This window comes from Calidris pugnax, unplaced genomic scaffold (genome assembly GCF_001431845.1).
Source record: "Calidris pugnax isolate Ruff unplaced genomic scaffold, ASM143184v1 scaffold69, whole genome shotgun sequence".
Classification (NCBI taxonomy): Eukaryota; Metazoa; Chordata; class Aves; order Charadriiformes; family Scolopacidae; genus Calidris; species Calidris pugnax.
Genome location: NW_015090859.1, coordinates 7759821 through 7776154, shown reverse-complemented (window position 1 = coordinate 7776154; position 16334 = coordinate 7759821). Strand labels below are relative to the sequence as shown.

Here is a 16334-nt window from a genome sequence, read left to right as displayed (position 1 = left end):
AACCAATGTTTCCTTCATAAGAGCTCAATCTCTCAGCCTTTAACGGGCAAAATTAAATGGAGGCTCCGACTTAACATTGACATCCCCTCATTGCTTTCTATTATCCCAGATAGCAACTGACTCAGAGCCCAGGGAGTCAGGCTGTGGTGGTGATGATGATCTGCATTTCTGGCCCTCTACATCTGTGCAAAATGACATTGGCTTCATTCAGGGGGAGATGGCGGCGTGAAAGGGCAGTGGGGGCAAGGAAGGAGGCATACAGGAGGGCTGAAAACACCCTTGTAATCCTTTTCACTGATGTATCTCCTCCTTTGAACAAGTAACCTGCAAGTATCATTTTTATTCTGTTCATCAGCTCTTAATTCACTGCTCCTCATGGACCTGTAAGTCTCAGACCTGGCAAAATAGGCAGTTGCCTAGGACAACTAATCAGTCATAACCTACTTGCTTCTTTTGCCCGTGCCAAGGACCTGGAAAGACCAAGTGGCTGCTAATAATGCTACCAAGAGACAAGCGTGTCAGGTGGATGCAGAGTGATGGACGAATGAAAAGGTCAGCCTCTGCCACCAGTGACAACTCTTTTGCTCATCCAATGGCAGCAGGAACAGCAAGTTGGATTTTCACATATTTTCTATTATGTTGGCATGTCTTTTTAACGTTCAGCCTCCTAAGCATTAAAGGTGGTTTCATACATTTTTATGTTCGGCAATCCATGGAGAAAAAATTGGAAATAACTTCACGGAAGAATGACAAAGAGCAGATCTTTATTGTACTACTTCAAATCACCACTCTCATGTCACTCACACTCCTCTAAGGCCAGCTGCTTGGTTTTCACCACTCAACACAGTCCTCGACCACTATGAATTCTAATCCTAGAGACAGGTACTCAACCTCTAGGCATCATTAAATCTCTCATGGAAAATGTACTCAACTGATTGTAGCAGCGAGGTGCAAAATCCAGATTCACATCATATTATCGTAACTTTAACTCCTTCCTTCTGAACAACGGACGTAATGCCACCCCAATCTTCTCCCACTCTGAGAGACAGTCGTTGCAATTCAGACTAGTTACACACTCAAAAGTCTTTTCCCCATCATGAAAGAGTTCCTGAGAGAACTAATGTAACTCCTGTTTGGTAGATAAAATTTCAGTTTATAGGTAGGAAAAGGGGCTATTTTGATCCCTGTACAAGTCTTTTCTTAAAACAATACCTATAAGGGAATTGAGGAAGCTGACTTTGCCCCCATCATGATGTTTCCTTTAACAAACATTAAATTAGATTCACTTTTAATCTAATCATGGCAGACCTTTTTCACAGTGACATGTGAAATCTTTTCTTCTAATTACCAATTTAAAAAAAGGCTCTCAACTGTAGGCATGCCAAGAATATTTAAATTCTGGGTCACATATTATAAGTGAAAAGGCCTTATAATAGAAGTGGGAAATACCCAAGACCTAAAGCTCTATTGCTGTTTTACAGCCCATGAAATTAGATGATTTTGCTGGCTCGTTGTTCCATTGAAGTGTGTTCACTTCTACTATAAGGCAAGCAAGGTTTAATATAGATGTAATTTCTGTGTATGTGCTTGATGCACTCCTTACCATTGAAATGTCATTATTTGCCTCCATGATACAACATATGAGTGTTTCTCTCCTACACGTAAACCGCACATTAATATGGTAGTATTTGTGAAATACTCTCTGCAGATACCAGATGTAATTAGTATCACTTAATAGGGTACTGACCGTAGCAAATGACAGATGGGTTGATGATACAGCATAGAATAAAGTGTCCTCCTTTCAGAATGATCTTTCATGGCCTAAAACTTCTTTCCCTTACTTTGTAGAATAATTTTTAACTTTTAGGTATCTTTCATTCTGGACTTTTCCTTTTGAGAATATTTGAAGCAATATGTAGAACTGTAAATCATGGAAAAAAAAATCACCATTCTTTAGGATTATATGAAGAGTAAAATCAGTAATGTAGCTGCAAGTGTACATCTGTAGATGATTACAGATGATTGCACCCATGAGGCATGTGGAATATGATTGCTAGCCAGATGTTACAAAAATCTGAATGCAGAAGGATCTGTACTGTGTGGAAAGTACAGGTAAGCAGGAAAATTGCCCAGGATCCAGAACAGCAGGGGTTTTGGCATATTTGTGTCTATGTGTACCCTTTCCAGCAGCACGTAGACAGCTCTACCAACATCCTTAGTGTGATCCTGATAGCAATTACTGCCGTATTAAATATTGACTAAAGGTAGATGCACACTCAGATAAACAGTGACATGGGAGGCAAAAGTACTTGTCATAGTTCTCCAGTTGCCAAGTCTTCCATGCTCCTATTTCATTCAACAATTATGTCTATGCTTTTTAGATATATCAGATGAAAATACTTATGCAAATACAATCGCATGCCTAATGATTTGTACAATTATTGGGCTTTATTCACAAAACAGGTCATTTTTCATTTTTCTCAATATTTAGCTCAACATTTTTTGCACGCTTCATGATACCCTCATCCTATCAGCTACACTCTACGGAATTAAACACAGCTAGGAAAAACACAGAGAAGAAGAGAATAAAATCAGAAAGAAGAAACAGGCCAACTGTGAATGTACCTGATGCTCTCAGTGAGAGAGAAGGCTGTTCCAATATGAAGGAAACATCAACCTTTTTTAGAAGGCTCAATCAAAATCAGCTAAGTAGTCTGATAAAGAGAAGAGCTTGACAGTACTATACAGGTATAGGCAATAGTAAGAAGCTTTGCCACCCACATCCCCACAGCCAGCCAAGCCTTTCATTCATATCCTTTCTCATATTCCCACTCAGCTCCACAGGTAGTATTTGAAAAAAATCCTTCAAGCATCTTGAAGGATAAAAGACTTCATTTAATATGAAGGCTCCCACTGCATAAGAACAAAACCTACTTAAGAAGTTCTGTGTCAAACTGTTGGAAAGAGCACTGCTGTTTCTGGTGAGTTCATGAACAACTTACTAGAAGAAAGCAGTAACTTCTTGTAGCCTCCTATTAACTGGAACCTAAATTATCTGAAGTCAACTCACCTGGGGGGGCAGATTATTTTTTCCTCTATTATTCCTTCCTCCCATTTCAAAACTTCAGTGAGAAAGCAACTTGGAGTACTGAGGCCTTAGCTAATTGGTTCTCCACTTAACACTTCATTAATTCTCCAGTTTCCCAAACAGTTCTAAAATAGACCTCTGTGACTGTTGCTTGTAACTGCCCTCGAGGTATAGCCAGACAGAACCGCCCTGGCTTTTGGTAATTGCACTCCCATTAGAGATAACACCCGTAAAGCTGGCAAAACCAATCGGTGTTAATTTCATCCTACATCCAATCTAGAAGTATGTACACTGAAGAACAGAGGCGTTAGCTGTAGATATACAGCTGACATGGCCCATGTTTGAAAAATTACCTTCACAAACATCAGGTCTAAGTATTATATTATTATTACATATTGAAAGGGTGCAGGCACTGGAGAACCTATGGCACAAATCTTTCTGTATTATTGCTGTACAAATGCAGAATGGAAGCAGGTTTTGTAGACAGAGGAGAAACACTTGGTGGTCTACACCTTGATTCTAAAAGGCTTTTAACATTGCCTCACCATGACAACACACAGAAATAGGGCTAGGTGAAACTACTCTGTGATGGGTGCAAAAGCATTTCTTAAGTGTCCTCATGAGCAGCTATTAACAAAACATTGTCAGAAAGGAAGACTGTTAGACAAGGTTCCAACAGACCTGATCTTGGTCCGTTTCTATTTATTTTTTTCACTCTTGACCAGGTTGATAGAAAATAAATGATACTCATCAGTTTTCAGATAAAAGTTAGCTAATAGTCACTAAAAGTATTCAGGAGGAAAGAATGAAAATTCCAGAAGAATTTTGCAAATTGAAGAAATAATCTGGAAAAAAAAAAAAAAAAAAAGGAAAAGTATGCTATCTGACAGAGACAAATGCAGGGGTCTACATTTAAAAATAAATAATCAAGTAAACAAATAGAGGATGGGAAGCAGTGATGGCAGCTCTTTCAAAAGGACACAAGGGCTATAACAAACCATAAAAACACATGAATCACCCGCAACATGCTGTTCTGAAAATGGAAAAATTCTCACTGGGATGTAGACACTGTAATAAAGCTTAAAAACACATAAAGTAATGGCTCTACTGGGGTATTCTGCCAGTACTGCACTTCAACAATGGGGTGAATCAGCTGGAGAAAGTGTAGAGAAGGACAGTAAGAATAATTTAAGGTATTAAATGTAAGTCTTATAGCAAAAGACTGAAGCATTTGGAGCTATAGGGCCATAGAGGGTAAAAAGGCATAATGATAGCCTTGAAAGATGCAGAAAAGCCTTTTCTCTATGTCAGTAGTGAATAAGGTGAGAAATTATGACCTTAAATTGCAAAAAAGAAAGATTCAGATTGTACTTTAGGAAAAGCCTACTAAGAGTACAGACAATGAAGCAGTGCAATAGATTGCCTGGAAAGATCGTGAAGTCTGCTTCACATCAGAAGGGGATGGCCTAGATTATCTTGACAAGGTGACTTCAAGCCATTATTTCTCAGTGGTTTATAAGTATGTTCTTCCTTAAACAATACATACATACCTGCACAGAAGCATACATAAACCAGATAAACAGAATACCTCAAAACTAAAAATAGAAAACTTGGGAAATAAATATATTGTCAAATATCAAAACTTACACTATCATTTTTCCAATTTTCATCCCTTTAAAGCCAAAGCCACTTCTAAAAGTGGAAGCAGGATATAGCCAAAATTAAGAGATCTTCCAAATATGTAACTACCTACTTCACATAGCCCTCACAGTATAGAAAACTCTATTAACTTTTATCTGATTAGGACAGTTTGGTCTTTACTGAGTAATAAAGTTGCAAAAGCCCCTCCCTTTTTCTTTAAAGAGAAGAAAAATAACAGAAATAATCAAATTCAAATATGCATAGCATGTACTTATATACTGCAAATTAAGTGGTACTAATTACACACTAGCTGCCAAATTGCTATGCTCTTGTGATTTTTGTAATGATAGATTTCAGGAACCAACAGGACAGGCTGCATAATAATATCTGCAAGTAAAATATCAATGAATGCATACAATAAAATAGTATAATTGCACAGAAAAGATCTACTGCATTACTTACCTGTTAACTACATACAAAAGTCCATCACAAAAATGGAGATTTATAAACTATTGATAAACTTGCTGGTTATAATCCAATTTATAACAATCCTAATTTGAGGAATCTTATTTAACATTTTGTGACAAAGCTGCTGTGTCTTACCCACTATTTCAAAGTTTAGAAATCAGCTTTCAATTGATCATCAACTTAACTTCTGACTGCTGTACTCAGAGGTGTTATATACTGGCTACCTATCTCTAGACAAAACCAACGTATCTATAACAAGTTTCCTAAATCTATTAGCAATGTTTGATCTTTAAAATGCAGAACTTGGAATGACATATTGATAAAGAATCAGACTGCAACTCAGGAGACCAGAGTTTGAGCCCTGTTTTTCAAATCAGCTTTGCAGGCACCCTTGGACAAACTATTTCACCTGTCTTTGCCAATCTGCCCCCATCATTAAAAACATACTGGCCTCCTTTATTAAGCACTCTGAACCTCATTCAAATCATCTACCCACTTAAGCTTGTCGAAGGCATAGCAACTACTTTTCCCTGGTGACCAGGTAGGCAGCTGGAATAACAGCCTTCAATGCCACAAATAATTTTGCATGTCAAGATAAGAAGGGTGATTTCAATCTGAGGTGCAATTCTTCTGGTGATACACCTATCCCACACTCCCCTGCCAAGCCATCACAAACCACAGAACTTACTTACATGTGGTTGTTTTTAACTTCTAGTGCGAACTCAGCTCATGTTCACCCGGGCATGGCAGTACGCCACTAAATTAGGAATCTGAAGAGATAATATGCCACTAATTTAGGAATCTGAACCTTAGGAACCTGAGAGATCAGACAGGGTTATCCTTTGAGATCTACTGAAGAAAAAAAATTATACAAAAGATAGGTACAACTGGTACGCTTCTGACCCCAGAGGAAACAGAATGGAGCTTGGTTTAAATCAGTTTCTCCCTTTCTCACAACAAAAAAGAAGGGACACAAATGGCAGTTTTTGTTCAGAAAGCATTTGGTATCACAGAGTACTTATTGCAACAGGACTCTGAGACTATTTCTTGTAACTCTCTGGCTCATTGTGTATATTCAGCAGCCTGGGAACCAACTGAAGTGATTTCAGCTGCAAAGGCTTTCCATATTCAAAGGAACTTTTTGGATAGCAGTCATTCAGTCATTAAACCTTTTTATTACCTTCAAGTTCAGCTGGGGCCAGGACAACAGTCTGGAGATCAAGCCAGAAAAAATGAATAAAAGAGCTTATCAGAATCAGAAAGATGGATCAGAAAGAATACAGCCTGCAGACATGCTTTATCATTTGAAGGGACTTCCCTACCTGTGCTTAAGTGAAAATTAACAGCTGCAGGCTCCTTTTGGACCTTTGTCTGTTAAATAAATGTGAGGTAACCACGATGTTCTGACAGCGTAACTGTGTATTTTCCATTTGGATATGCATCTTGCCACAGCTGCCCATGCTCCTGCCACCTCTCCTGAATTACTGTTCTGCGCTCGTTTCCTTGTGGGGATGGCATGACACACTGCAGCTGGCAGAAAATGTATTCTGATGGTGATTCTGCGGTGTTTCTCACAGAACACAAATTACACCTGTATTGCAAAATCTGCCTGACTCCCAGTCATTTTTCTGGGTGATGCTCTGACTTACACAATTTGGATCAAGATTGTTACAGATACACATGATCTCATTTTCTCTCCCCGCTTCTCTTTAGTACCAAGGTGATCATCAAAGTAATTCGGGAGGGGTTTTTTTTCTGCATGGGAATTACTACTAAAATTAGACAAATAGGATGAATTATGTACTCTAAAATGAATCATAAATAAAACACAGAAATTAGTCACTGCATTTGCATGCCGGTGATAATCAACGGCTGACTCTTCTTAAATAAAGATATTGTTTTAAAGTTATTTAAATCCTGGGATCCCAGGCAATGTAAAAATAGATTATAACTTCATCACTCCAAAGCAAACAGCACAGCTTCCCTTTCTGGCATGTGCTCTACTTCAGCAGAATACTGATTGCACTTGATATCTTTTCAGCACAGACATGAGCTATCTGTTCTATTCATTTCATAAACATTTTTAAATTGATACTGAAATGAATGTTACCGGTAGGACAGACCTATCTCATTAAAGCCACTGTAGCCCAGCTCTTGCCTGCTTAGTCCCAGATCTTCAAGGTCCATGCATTTAAATCCTGGTGGGCACTGGTAACCTTCTTCCAGCTCTCTGGAACAGTGGGTGTCTGGGATAGCTAAATTATTCCAGGTTACATTTCTGTGAAAAATACAAAATTAAAGTATTACACAAAGTCAACCCATAGCAAAACTGAATACTTGAAAGCGAAAAGTGAAAAGTACATCAGCTATTATTTTTGCTATCTGATGTTCTTTGGTGTATGTTACTTTCATTAATTAAGCACTTACTTATGGTAAAGGGCAAGCTAGCAGTCTCCTAAGACTTCAGTCTTATGTAGCGATGGTATAAATACCAACAGCAGAAGCTTCACATGGCGAATGATCCCATCAAAAATATGGACTCTCCAGGACACAGAGGAGTTAAAATACAGCTGCTCCATCTGCTCTTTAATGCAGTTTGGATACTTACTGGTTCAGGCTCCTTTGAAAATGCTGAGGGCATGTTCAACTGCAGTCAATACTGTGACTTTGACTTCCACAGACATTACCCGAGCTAACTTTGACACTCTTTAAAAGGATCATTGTGGGTGACTTGTCAGCCACCTGACTATGTATTCAGCTTCTTGTACCTTGGTCAGGCCAGATTTCCGCCACAGATAGATAGCCACAGTCACAGAGAAGAAGTCAAATCACTACATTTTTAGAGCAATTAGTATCTAGGTATTTCTGTGACTGAAACAGATCTGTTTCACTTTTAAGTCAGTCCAGTAATGATTTGGTAGAATAGATGAAAAATCTGAACTGTTTTGAACTGGTTCAATCTGATTTATGTGGACAAATTTAATACTGAAAAATAGAAAACCCATGAGAAAAGGGGCAGCACTGCAACACAGTGTGTTGGCCATTTTTTACTGTTGCCGGAGGGTGAGCACCACTTGTCTTCCCAGCTCCTCTGGCACCTGGGTCTGAGCTGCTGGAGAGGCTCTGTCACACTGTACCACAGTGAGAGATTCAGGTAGATCAGTGCTAAGGGACATAGAAGTCAAAGGAGAGAGAGGACAAGTTTGTAGCTCCCTGTCCTGTTGTTAAATGCCTGTGACATGTACACATAAAGATGTGTGTCTAAGTTCTCCCAAACTTTTGTAAGAAGAAGCTCAGGCAGTTGATTCCCTCTAAGCATTTATAGCACCCAGTTAATAATTGCAACACATAGTCCTTTGCCAAAACCAAACACTGGTCACTCCATTTCCCAAGAAGTAGTTTAGTTAAGAGGTAACCTTAGCACGTTCCCCCCCCCATCTGCTCAGTCCTCAGCAGGTCTCTCTTAGGGTCTACAAAGCAACACAGCACAGTATTACAGCGCAGAAGTGAGGATTCCTGTTCCTTGTGCCATGAGTCAGCTGGGTAAATCAAAGAGAAGAAAGGTTCAAATACGACATGGCCCCAACTGTGCTGAATAAGCACACAGCTAACCAACATCCGTTTTTCTCCTTGCTTCTATTCTCTCATCCAGCAAATGAAAATCCTGATTTTTGGTTCAGTCCTAGGGCAGATCAGTCATGAAAAGCTAATCACAGTGAGTTCTGGTCTGAGAAGAAAACCCAGATGATAGCATTTTTCCATTCATGTTCAGGCTGATTCTGACTTCCTGGTCACAGTGCAGACTTTTGACGTAGAAACATCCAAAATGAAAGTTGCAAAGAAAATCTTGTAGGTTGTACCCCATTATCCCGAGGCTTCAGACCAGTGCCTTAAAATTCATCATTTTAATTAATCTTGCTTGGCCACGGAAAAGGTGAAACTTTCAGTCTGCCCTTTTGTATAATTAGTATGCATTACATATGCATTTTGACATACATATGCATTTTGACAACTAAATTGGGTGAACAAAAGCTTTAATTACTTTATTTTTCTTGCTTTTATGCACTGTATGCAATAGCAATAGGTTACTCTAAATCTGTCAGTGTGAAAGCAAAGCTTCCTACACAATTTTCCTTTGGCAATTATAAATGCAGAGTAATTGCACCCTGTAGTAATTTCTTCACTATACCAGAGAGCCATACATATCTGCATGGATGCACACACAGACAGGTACAGTTCCAGCTGAAGTTTTAAAGAACACCCTGAAATTTAGCTATGTGCATAATTAAAAAAGACATCCAGATACACAAGGATATGTACACTCCTTTCACTTTTTTTAAACATGCTCAGCACATGTCACTCAAGGATTTAAAAATTCACCTGGGCATTTTAATTCCTTTATACTAGAATATGCTTATTCATACCCAGTTGTATGCTTTAAGTACGTTAGATTTATGATACTGCCATCTAAAAGCCCTTATAATATATGGGATTACCATAAGACAACATTTTATGAATATTTTCAGAAATGAAAATTAATTCATTGGCTCAAGCAGATTCAGAAATCTGGCTACTGGTAGCTAATGAATTTTACATGATGGTTTGCATTAGAAAATCCCTCAGATCCAAGAGGCTAGCAGTGTGAGGGCATATTATTAATGGTCTTGCTGGCTCCATCACTACCATGCAAAGCACTCGTTTTAAGTGCTTCATTTGAACCTAGGTCATTTTTGCATCACATCAAACCTCATGAAGAATGAAAGCTGTCTCCATGCACTGAGTATGATTTAGGCTAAAAAGAAAGAATCTCTGCTTATAGTATCTGTACCTGTACAGATATAGGCTTTTTTTGGACCAGTGTCACCAAGCAATGTGTTCAGCCTCAAGACAGTGATTAAGCATAGACTAGTCTACATGGACTCGGCAATATTATATATCTAGTCTAGAGGAGGCTAGAATATCATCAGATATTTTCAATACAAGATGATTTGTTTTATTCTTTCATAGGCCATACTCAACACCAAATAAGTACTGAGGTGCTGATTCAGCACCTAATTAGTTTTAACCACCTCAAAAGTTCAATTAGGCAATGTATGTAAATAGCTTGCTGAATTAGGAGCCTTGATAAAATTACAAACTCTTGCAACATAACCAAAGAAATAATTCATCCCAGTAGACCAACTGAATATTCCTGTGCAGAGCATTCAATGTGCATGGTGTACAGCATCAACCCAACAGGTGAGCTGAGAAATTAGTTCTGCACAGGGATGCAAAGCTTGCAGAAGGAAATAATTGACTCCACATCGCTTGATAAGAATACTTCAATAATGATCGTTAGAAAAGACGTAGGAATCTACTCTGGTATGTTTTTAAATGCTTGAAGAACGTTCTGACTACGTACATACATATGTACATCATGAGAAGAGCCTGAATTTATGTGTCTTGGCAATACACATGCCTGTTTTCCGTGCCACCAATAGCAAAACTGGTCTTTCAACCACTATGTGCTCACGTGATCACAATTTGTCTTTGAGCACCATCTCTTCATTAGGGCCATTCTTCAACGAGAGGTTTTGGCAACTTAAGAGACGAATTATGCGAGGTAGCTCCTAACTTCCTCTTTTCTGTTAGCCTGACTTTCTCTGCCAAAAACAGAAATGGAGAAAAAATGGGATAGTTTAATTCTGGTTTTCTATTAAATTTCTAGGTTATCACCAGAAAGCTATTCAAAAATACCAATGTAGTAATGTAGTTTCCAGGTCCAGAAAATTACAGAGAAAAAAGTAAGAAGGATATTTATTGATAAGGTATTAAAGAAATGCATATGGTTAATTAGGCGACGACGTCAATAACTAAAAATGAATTAGCTGGAGCCGAAGGATTTTCTGTATTAGTTGAAAGGAACCCCATGTCTATCTCTGCACCAAAACCAGGCACTGCACTGCTGCTGTCTACAGAACTATTGTGTTGGTAAAAATACCATCGCAGTCATAAAAAATGGCAAAGCAAGTAAGTAGCAACTGTACAGTTTCCAAAGAGGGAGCAATCCATTAACCGGGACCTCAGAGGAATTGGCAATGGGTTCGGTGCTATCCATTTTCATTAGTGACCTGCAGGACTCTCTGAAACCGGCTTCATCAAAATCACAAAAAGCATACGCTGAAGGATGACAAAAACCTTTGAGAATAGAGAGATTAAGTAGTTCTGAAGAGCTTAAAGGTCACTCTCAATAACTGTGACTTAACGTGAAGTAACGAATTCAGAAAGTGATAGAACCTACATGCAAAATGGACACTGCCGTATAGAAAGCACTAATACAGAAATAGGCTTGGATCAGATGACTGATAAGAGACAGATTTCTCTTTAATATCTCAAGGATTCATAGTTTCCTCTTCTGCTATATAAATTGAGATGTCTAACTTGGAGCACGCAATTTAGAAAAAAAATTTTCATTCCTATACATTTTTCTAAAAGACACTTCTGTTTTGCCATATTGCCAGAACACAAGGCAAAAACACCAAGCTAGTGAGAATACAGCAATAAACCTAAAATAAATGCAGAAGAGAGCACAGAGCTCCATGTTGCAGAGAAGTTCCTAAAGTACAAATTAAATTGATTCTGGGCCAGGATCACTCAATGAACATTTTCTGATCAAGTAATATTGTTATTCTACATTTACGTTAGACAAGTTATCTCTTGAGAGTTATTAATACTGCTCTCTTACATTATATAGGTGAAAGATACATAATTAATTTCTCTTTATTCTGAAAACCGGGGTGATCTACTTCTGTGAAACACTTTCACTGCACTGTTGTAGACAATTATTATAGCCCATGAACATTTTTTTTCTTAAGCTTTAAATTCTACATTGTTTCAGTGTTTTATGAAATGAGATGTAATTTGCAAGCTGGATTCATAGTGGGAAACTAAGGTCAGCTGCGTCATGAGCGTCCTGATTTTAACAATGGTTTTGGAGCTTTCTTTGAAGCACCAAAATATAAATACAAGATGTGTAGAGATTGGCAGATTAATGACAGCGGAACCTCTCAGACACAGATCTGAAATAGCAAATACTAATTTCTGGAGTAGCAAATACTAACTTCCTCCTTGTTAACTTCTTACCAATACAGTTAACCATACATTAGAATAGATTTTCACATCAAATGCAGAATAAGCTCTGTTTAGTCACAAGACTTTGCATTCTAGATATAAAGCTCCCTCCTGCAATTGAGTCCATGCAAATACCCCAGACTTAGAATCACAGAATCACAGAATGGTTGGGGTTGGAAGGGACCTCAAAGATCATGGAGTTCCAACCCCCCTGCCATGGGCAGGGACACCTCCCACTAGAGCAGGTTGCTCAAAGCCCCATCCAGCCTGGCCTTGAACTCTTCCATGGACGGGGCATCCACAACTTCCCTGGGCAACCTGTTCCAGTGTCTCACCACCCTCATAGTAAAAAATGACTATGTAAAAAAGACTTCTAACTCAGTTTGATTTTCCTCACACAGACTGCTAGCGCCATTTGGGATGCCTGATGGTAACCCTCAACCTTTAGATGCTGATCTAGGAGGTCACAGGTCTCCATAGGTCCTGTGCCACATCTGAGAGTCCTGTGTCATTACTTGAGGATCTTGGATGCATTAGTTATTTCAAGCAGCACTAAATGCCTACACATCAGGGCCTCTAAGTTAAAAAAAATGATGGTTCCTATGGTCCATAAGCCAAGTCATCAGCCTCAGTTTGCTTTCCCCCTATATCACCATCCAGTTTTAGAGCACAGAATCTTGTTTTCCAATCAAGAGACTTTTCTTAAAGAAGATAAACTACAGAAATAAAAAAGGGAAAAAAAAAAGATACTCCTGGCATATTCGTAACTAATATCTGTAATTTTATACAAATAAAAAATAGGAAATCTGAGATTACGGTTCCTGTGACAACACTGTACCAGTAACATTATGCAGAAGGGAAGTTTTAAATAAATTTTCTATTTAGAATATGGCCTCTTAAAGGCTCAGATAGCTCATGCCAACTACTATTCAGCTGCTGATATCGCTAGGTAGTTAAAAATACTTCTTTCATATTCCAAGTTACCTTTGTTTTCAGAAAATCTGGGAATTTAAAAGATAGGAAGCCCAACTGGAAAAATACTTGCTTTTTATCTGACTTCTTGTGAAAAACAAACAGGAGAAGGTTTAAAGTTTTTTTGTTGCTTGGTGACCATGAAAGCAATCTAAGCACCGAGGCAAATATCCTTTCATTTGTCCTTTTAAACGTGTCTTTTATTCCCAAATCCGTATCTTAATTCTTACTGTGCTAACCCGATTGAGTGCATTTTCTCCGATGGGAAGCTCCAAACATACAACTGCTATTAACAGATGGTTCCTAGACTACTTCCTTACAATACTGCTCTTTTTACAGAGAGACCTAACAATAACAGCAACTCCTGCACAGTTGTTAGAACAATACGCTTGTATGATAATAATTATAAGACCTTTGTTTCTATCATGAAGTTTTCTATTGCTCATTTTCATAATTATCACATTATGACCTCAGCTTAACAAGGAAAATACTAACGTATAAATTAGTGATATTGACGTTCCTAAAATTTGCAGTAGTCGTTTATCATTATTAGTGGGCATATTTTTTTCAAAGTGTATTCACTGTCAGCTAACTCTCCTGTGACTGAAGTAAGACACATATATTACCATTAAATTCAGTGAAAGGGAGTCATACTGTAATTGAGTTCTATTGATAGATCTTCTAGTTTGTGCAGAAAGAGATTGCAACTTGGGACAGTGCTGCTGCTGGAGTCATTACAGATTCTAGGTAATCCAGTAACAGTATCATCCAAAATCACTGATGATAGTTAAAGAAATTTCAGAGACTACCTCTCTGGTTTAACGATTACAGATATGTCTAGGCACAATTCTTCCTCTGATATTTTATAATCTTAGCATTCCCAAGGGTAATTTTTAAATGTTATGTTTTATTTTCAGACAAACTTAGGTCTAAAGTCATCATGCACCATACTTACAGAAGCTGTTTCCTGTTTTTAATCTGAGAACAAAATCTGTTTTATCTTTAAAATTTTAAGTGTGAAAACTTCATCCATATTTAATGTTTCTCATAATTATATCTGTAATTATAACTATAAAGCTTTCAAACCTTCCTGGTAACAGATTGTCTCTGATATCTATTTATTATTTTTATCAAAAGATAAGATAGGGCATGCTTAAAGGACTCGTGACTTTAGAAACACTACAAACACAAAGCTTAAGCTTTGGCAACATTCCATATTTTACATTTTAACTTGGCAAACACAGATCTCACTACTCAAGAATTAGTAACTGAGGAGAATATCAGACAGCATCTGCTAGCAGTAATTATATTCAAATCAACAGGCCCAAATATCTGAGGGCATCTCCCATCTCTTCTATTAATTTTTAATGCATCTTGAAATAGCAGGGAAATTCCGGAAGAATGTTAATGTGCCATTAATTTTTAAAGAACAAGCAGCAAGACAAATTAAGATGATGAATTAGGAACATATTTTTAACAGTGAAACAGTTTTCAGTATAAACAAAAAGTTCCCTTGCTTAGGGATTGTTCTTCTGCCAACTAATCAAGAATAGATACCTATCTGGGAGACACACTGGAGTCAGATACAAGCTATAAGGTTTCACAGAAGGGAAACAAAACAAAGTCTTACTAGATGATCCAATTGTTTCTTTTGACTCTATATTCAACATGTAGATACTGTAATATTTTACTACTGCTACCATATTGTGTTTCAGTATGTTTGCCACAAAGCACATAGATCTTTATATCTTATGATTCAGTTCAGATCTTTCATTCCTTATTTATATGTATGGTTTCAGGTCTTAGTATCCAGTCTTTTTGACAGTTTTTGCAGTCCCCTAGTGTCTAAGCTCGAGCCTTTGTGTACAGAATTTGGAGATTCTTACTTTTTTGGCCAATTTTTCTGGAAGAAAATTGTTTACATGTTTATTCAACAAGGTAAGAAAAGTCTGGTCTTACTCTCTTTCTCCTCCCACTCATATTCATTAACCAGGCATGATTAAATTAGACAGCTTATTGCACGAGGCAGTGATACTAGTTAGCGTTTGATTTGATTTTGATTGTAACTTTTTTTCATTTGATGCATGACCTAAGTTAGGGTTTAGAAAATGTGCCTTTGATGTTCCATCTATTCCTATTCACTGCACAGGATTTTTGAAGAGATTCAAATTAAACCTTATCTCACACTTCAGGATGTGAAAATTCAAAGACCGAGACCTTATCTGAATCACTAGAAGAAAAGGCTGCAGCTCTGCTGTCCTGACTTATCCCACCTCATTTTAGGCAATGAACAGAGAGAGAAACACATCTCCAGGGGTTCAGAGGTCGGTGGGTTCAGCCACACTCCGGAAGCACCTTTCTCTCTCTGCTAGACAGACAGGGAATTCAAGGCATTTAGGTTCTTAACACAAGTGCTAACATCAACACCAGATGACTCTATACTCATGGCAGATTGCTTATGTTATGCAAAGCCAACATTGTCATTGCCCAAATGAAAACAGGATGATTGTGGCTACTTAATAGCTTTGACAATCTATTGGTTCGATCACTAGTTACTGGCATTAGACGAAATTAAATTCAAGTCACTCTTTCATTACCCTTCAAAGGACCAAAGCCATCAAAGTTAACCACAGAAAAATGAGTCAAAGAAGAGATCTTTCCTATGGACAGTGCTAGAATCTACATCCAGGCACTAGAAAGCAAAGCTCAAAGAAAAGTTTCAGAAGTTCCAGTATGGGTTTGTTCTTGAAGTAACATGCTACTTTGAGATTTTAACAAATGCTACATGGCATAACAACTCTATGACAGCCCATTTTTGTGACTACTACAATCAATCATGAGGGAGCTGAATTCAAATAGCAATTGCAATATATGTATGCTAATGCAAGACTTGCTTCACAGGAAATCAAAACAACATGAATTAATGGTGTTCACACAACGAAGGAGGCTGTCGCTATAAGTGCTAATACGTAGGAAATAAACAGGAAGAGTTACAAACAAATCTATCTAGTTTGCATGAATCTGCATTTCACCGAGGTGTATCAAATTAGACTTA

At 37.9% G+C, this 16334-nt stretch overlaps 1 protein-coding gene across 2 annotated transcripts in view; it reads right to left on the bottom strand.

Annotated features, from left to right (window-relative positions):
- NALCN (sodium leak channel, non selective) overlaps positions 1–16334 on the bottom strand; it is a 251707-nt gene that overhangs the window by 192414 nt on the left and 42959 nt on the right. For both annotated transcript variants that reach the window (XM_014944224.1, XM_014944225.1), the window contains exon 7: positions 7321–7475. In XM_014944224.1, coding sequence (XP_014799710.1) covers positions 7321–7475 — 155 coding nt within the window. The remainder of the gene's footprint in view (positions 1–7320; positions 7476–16334) is intronic.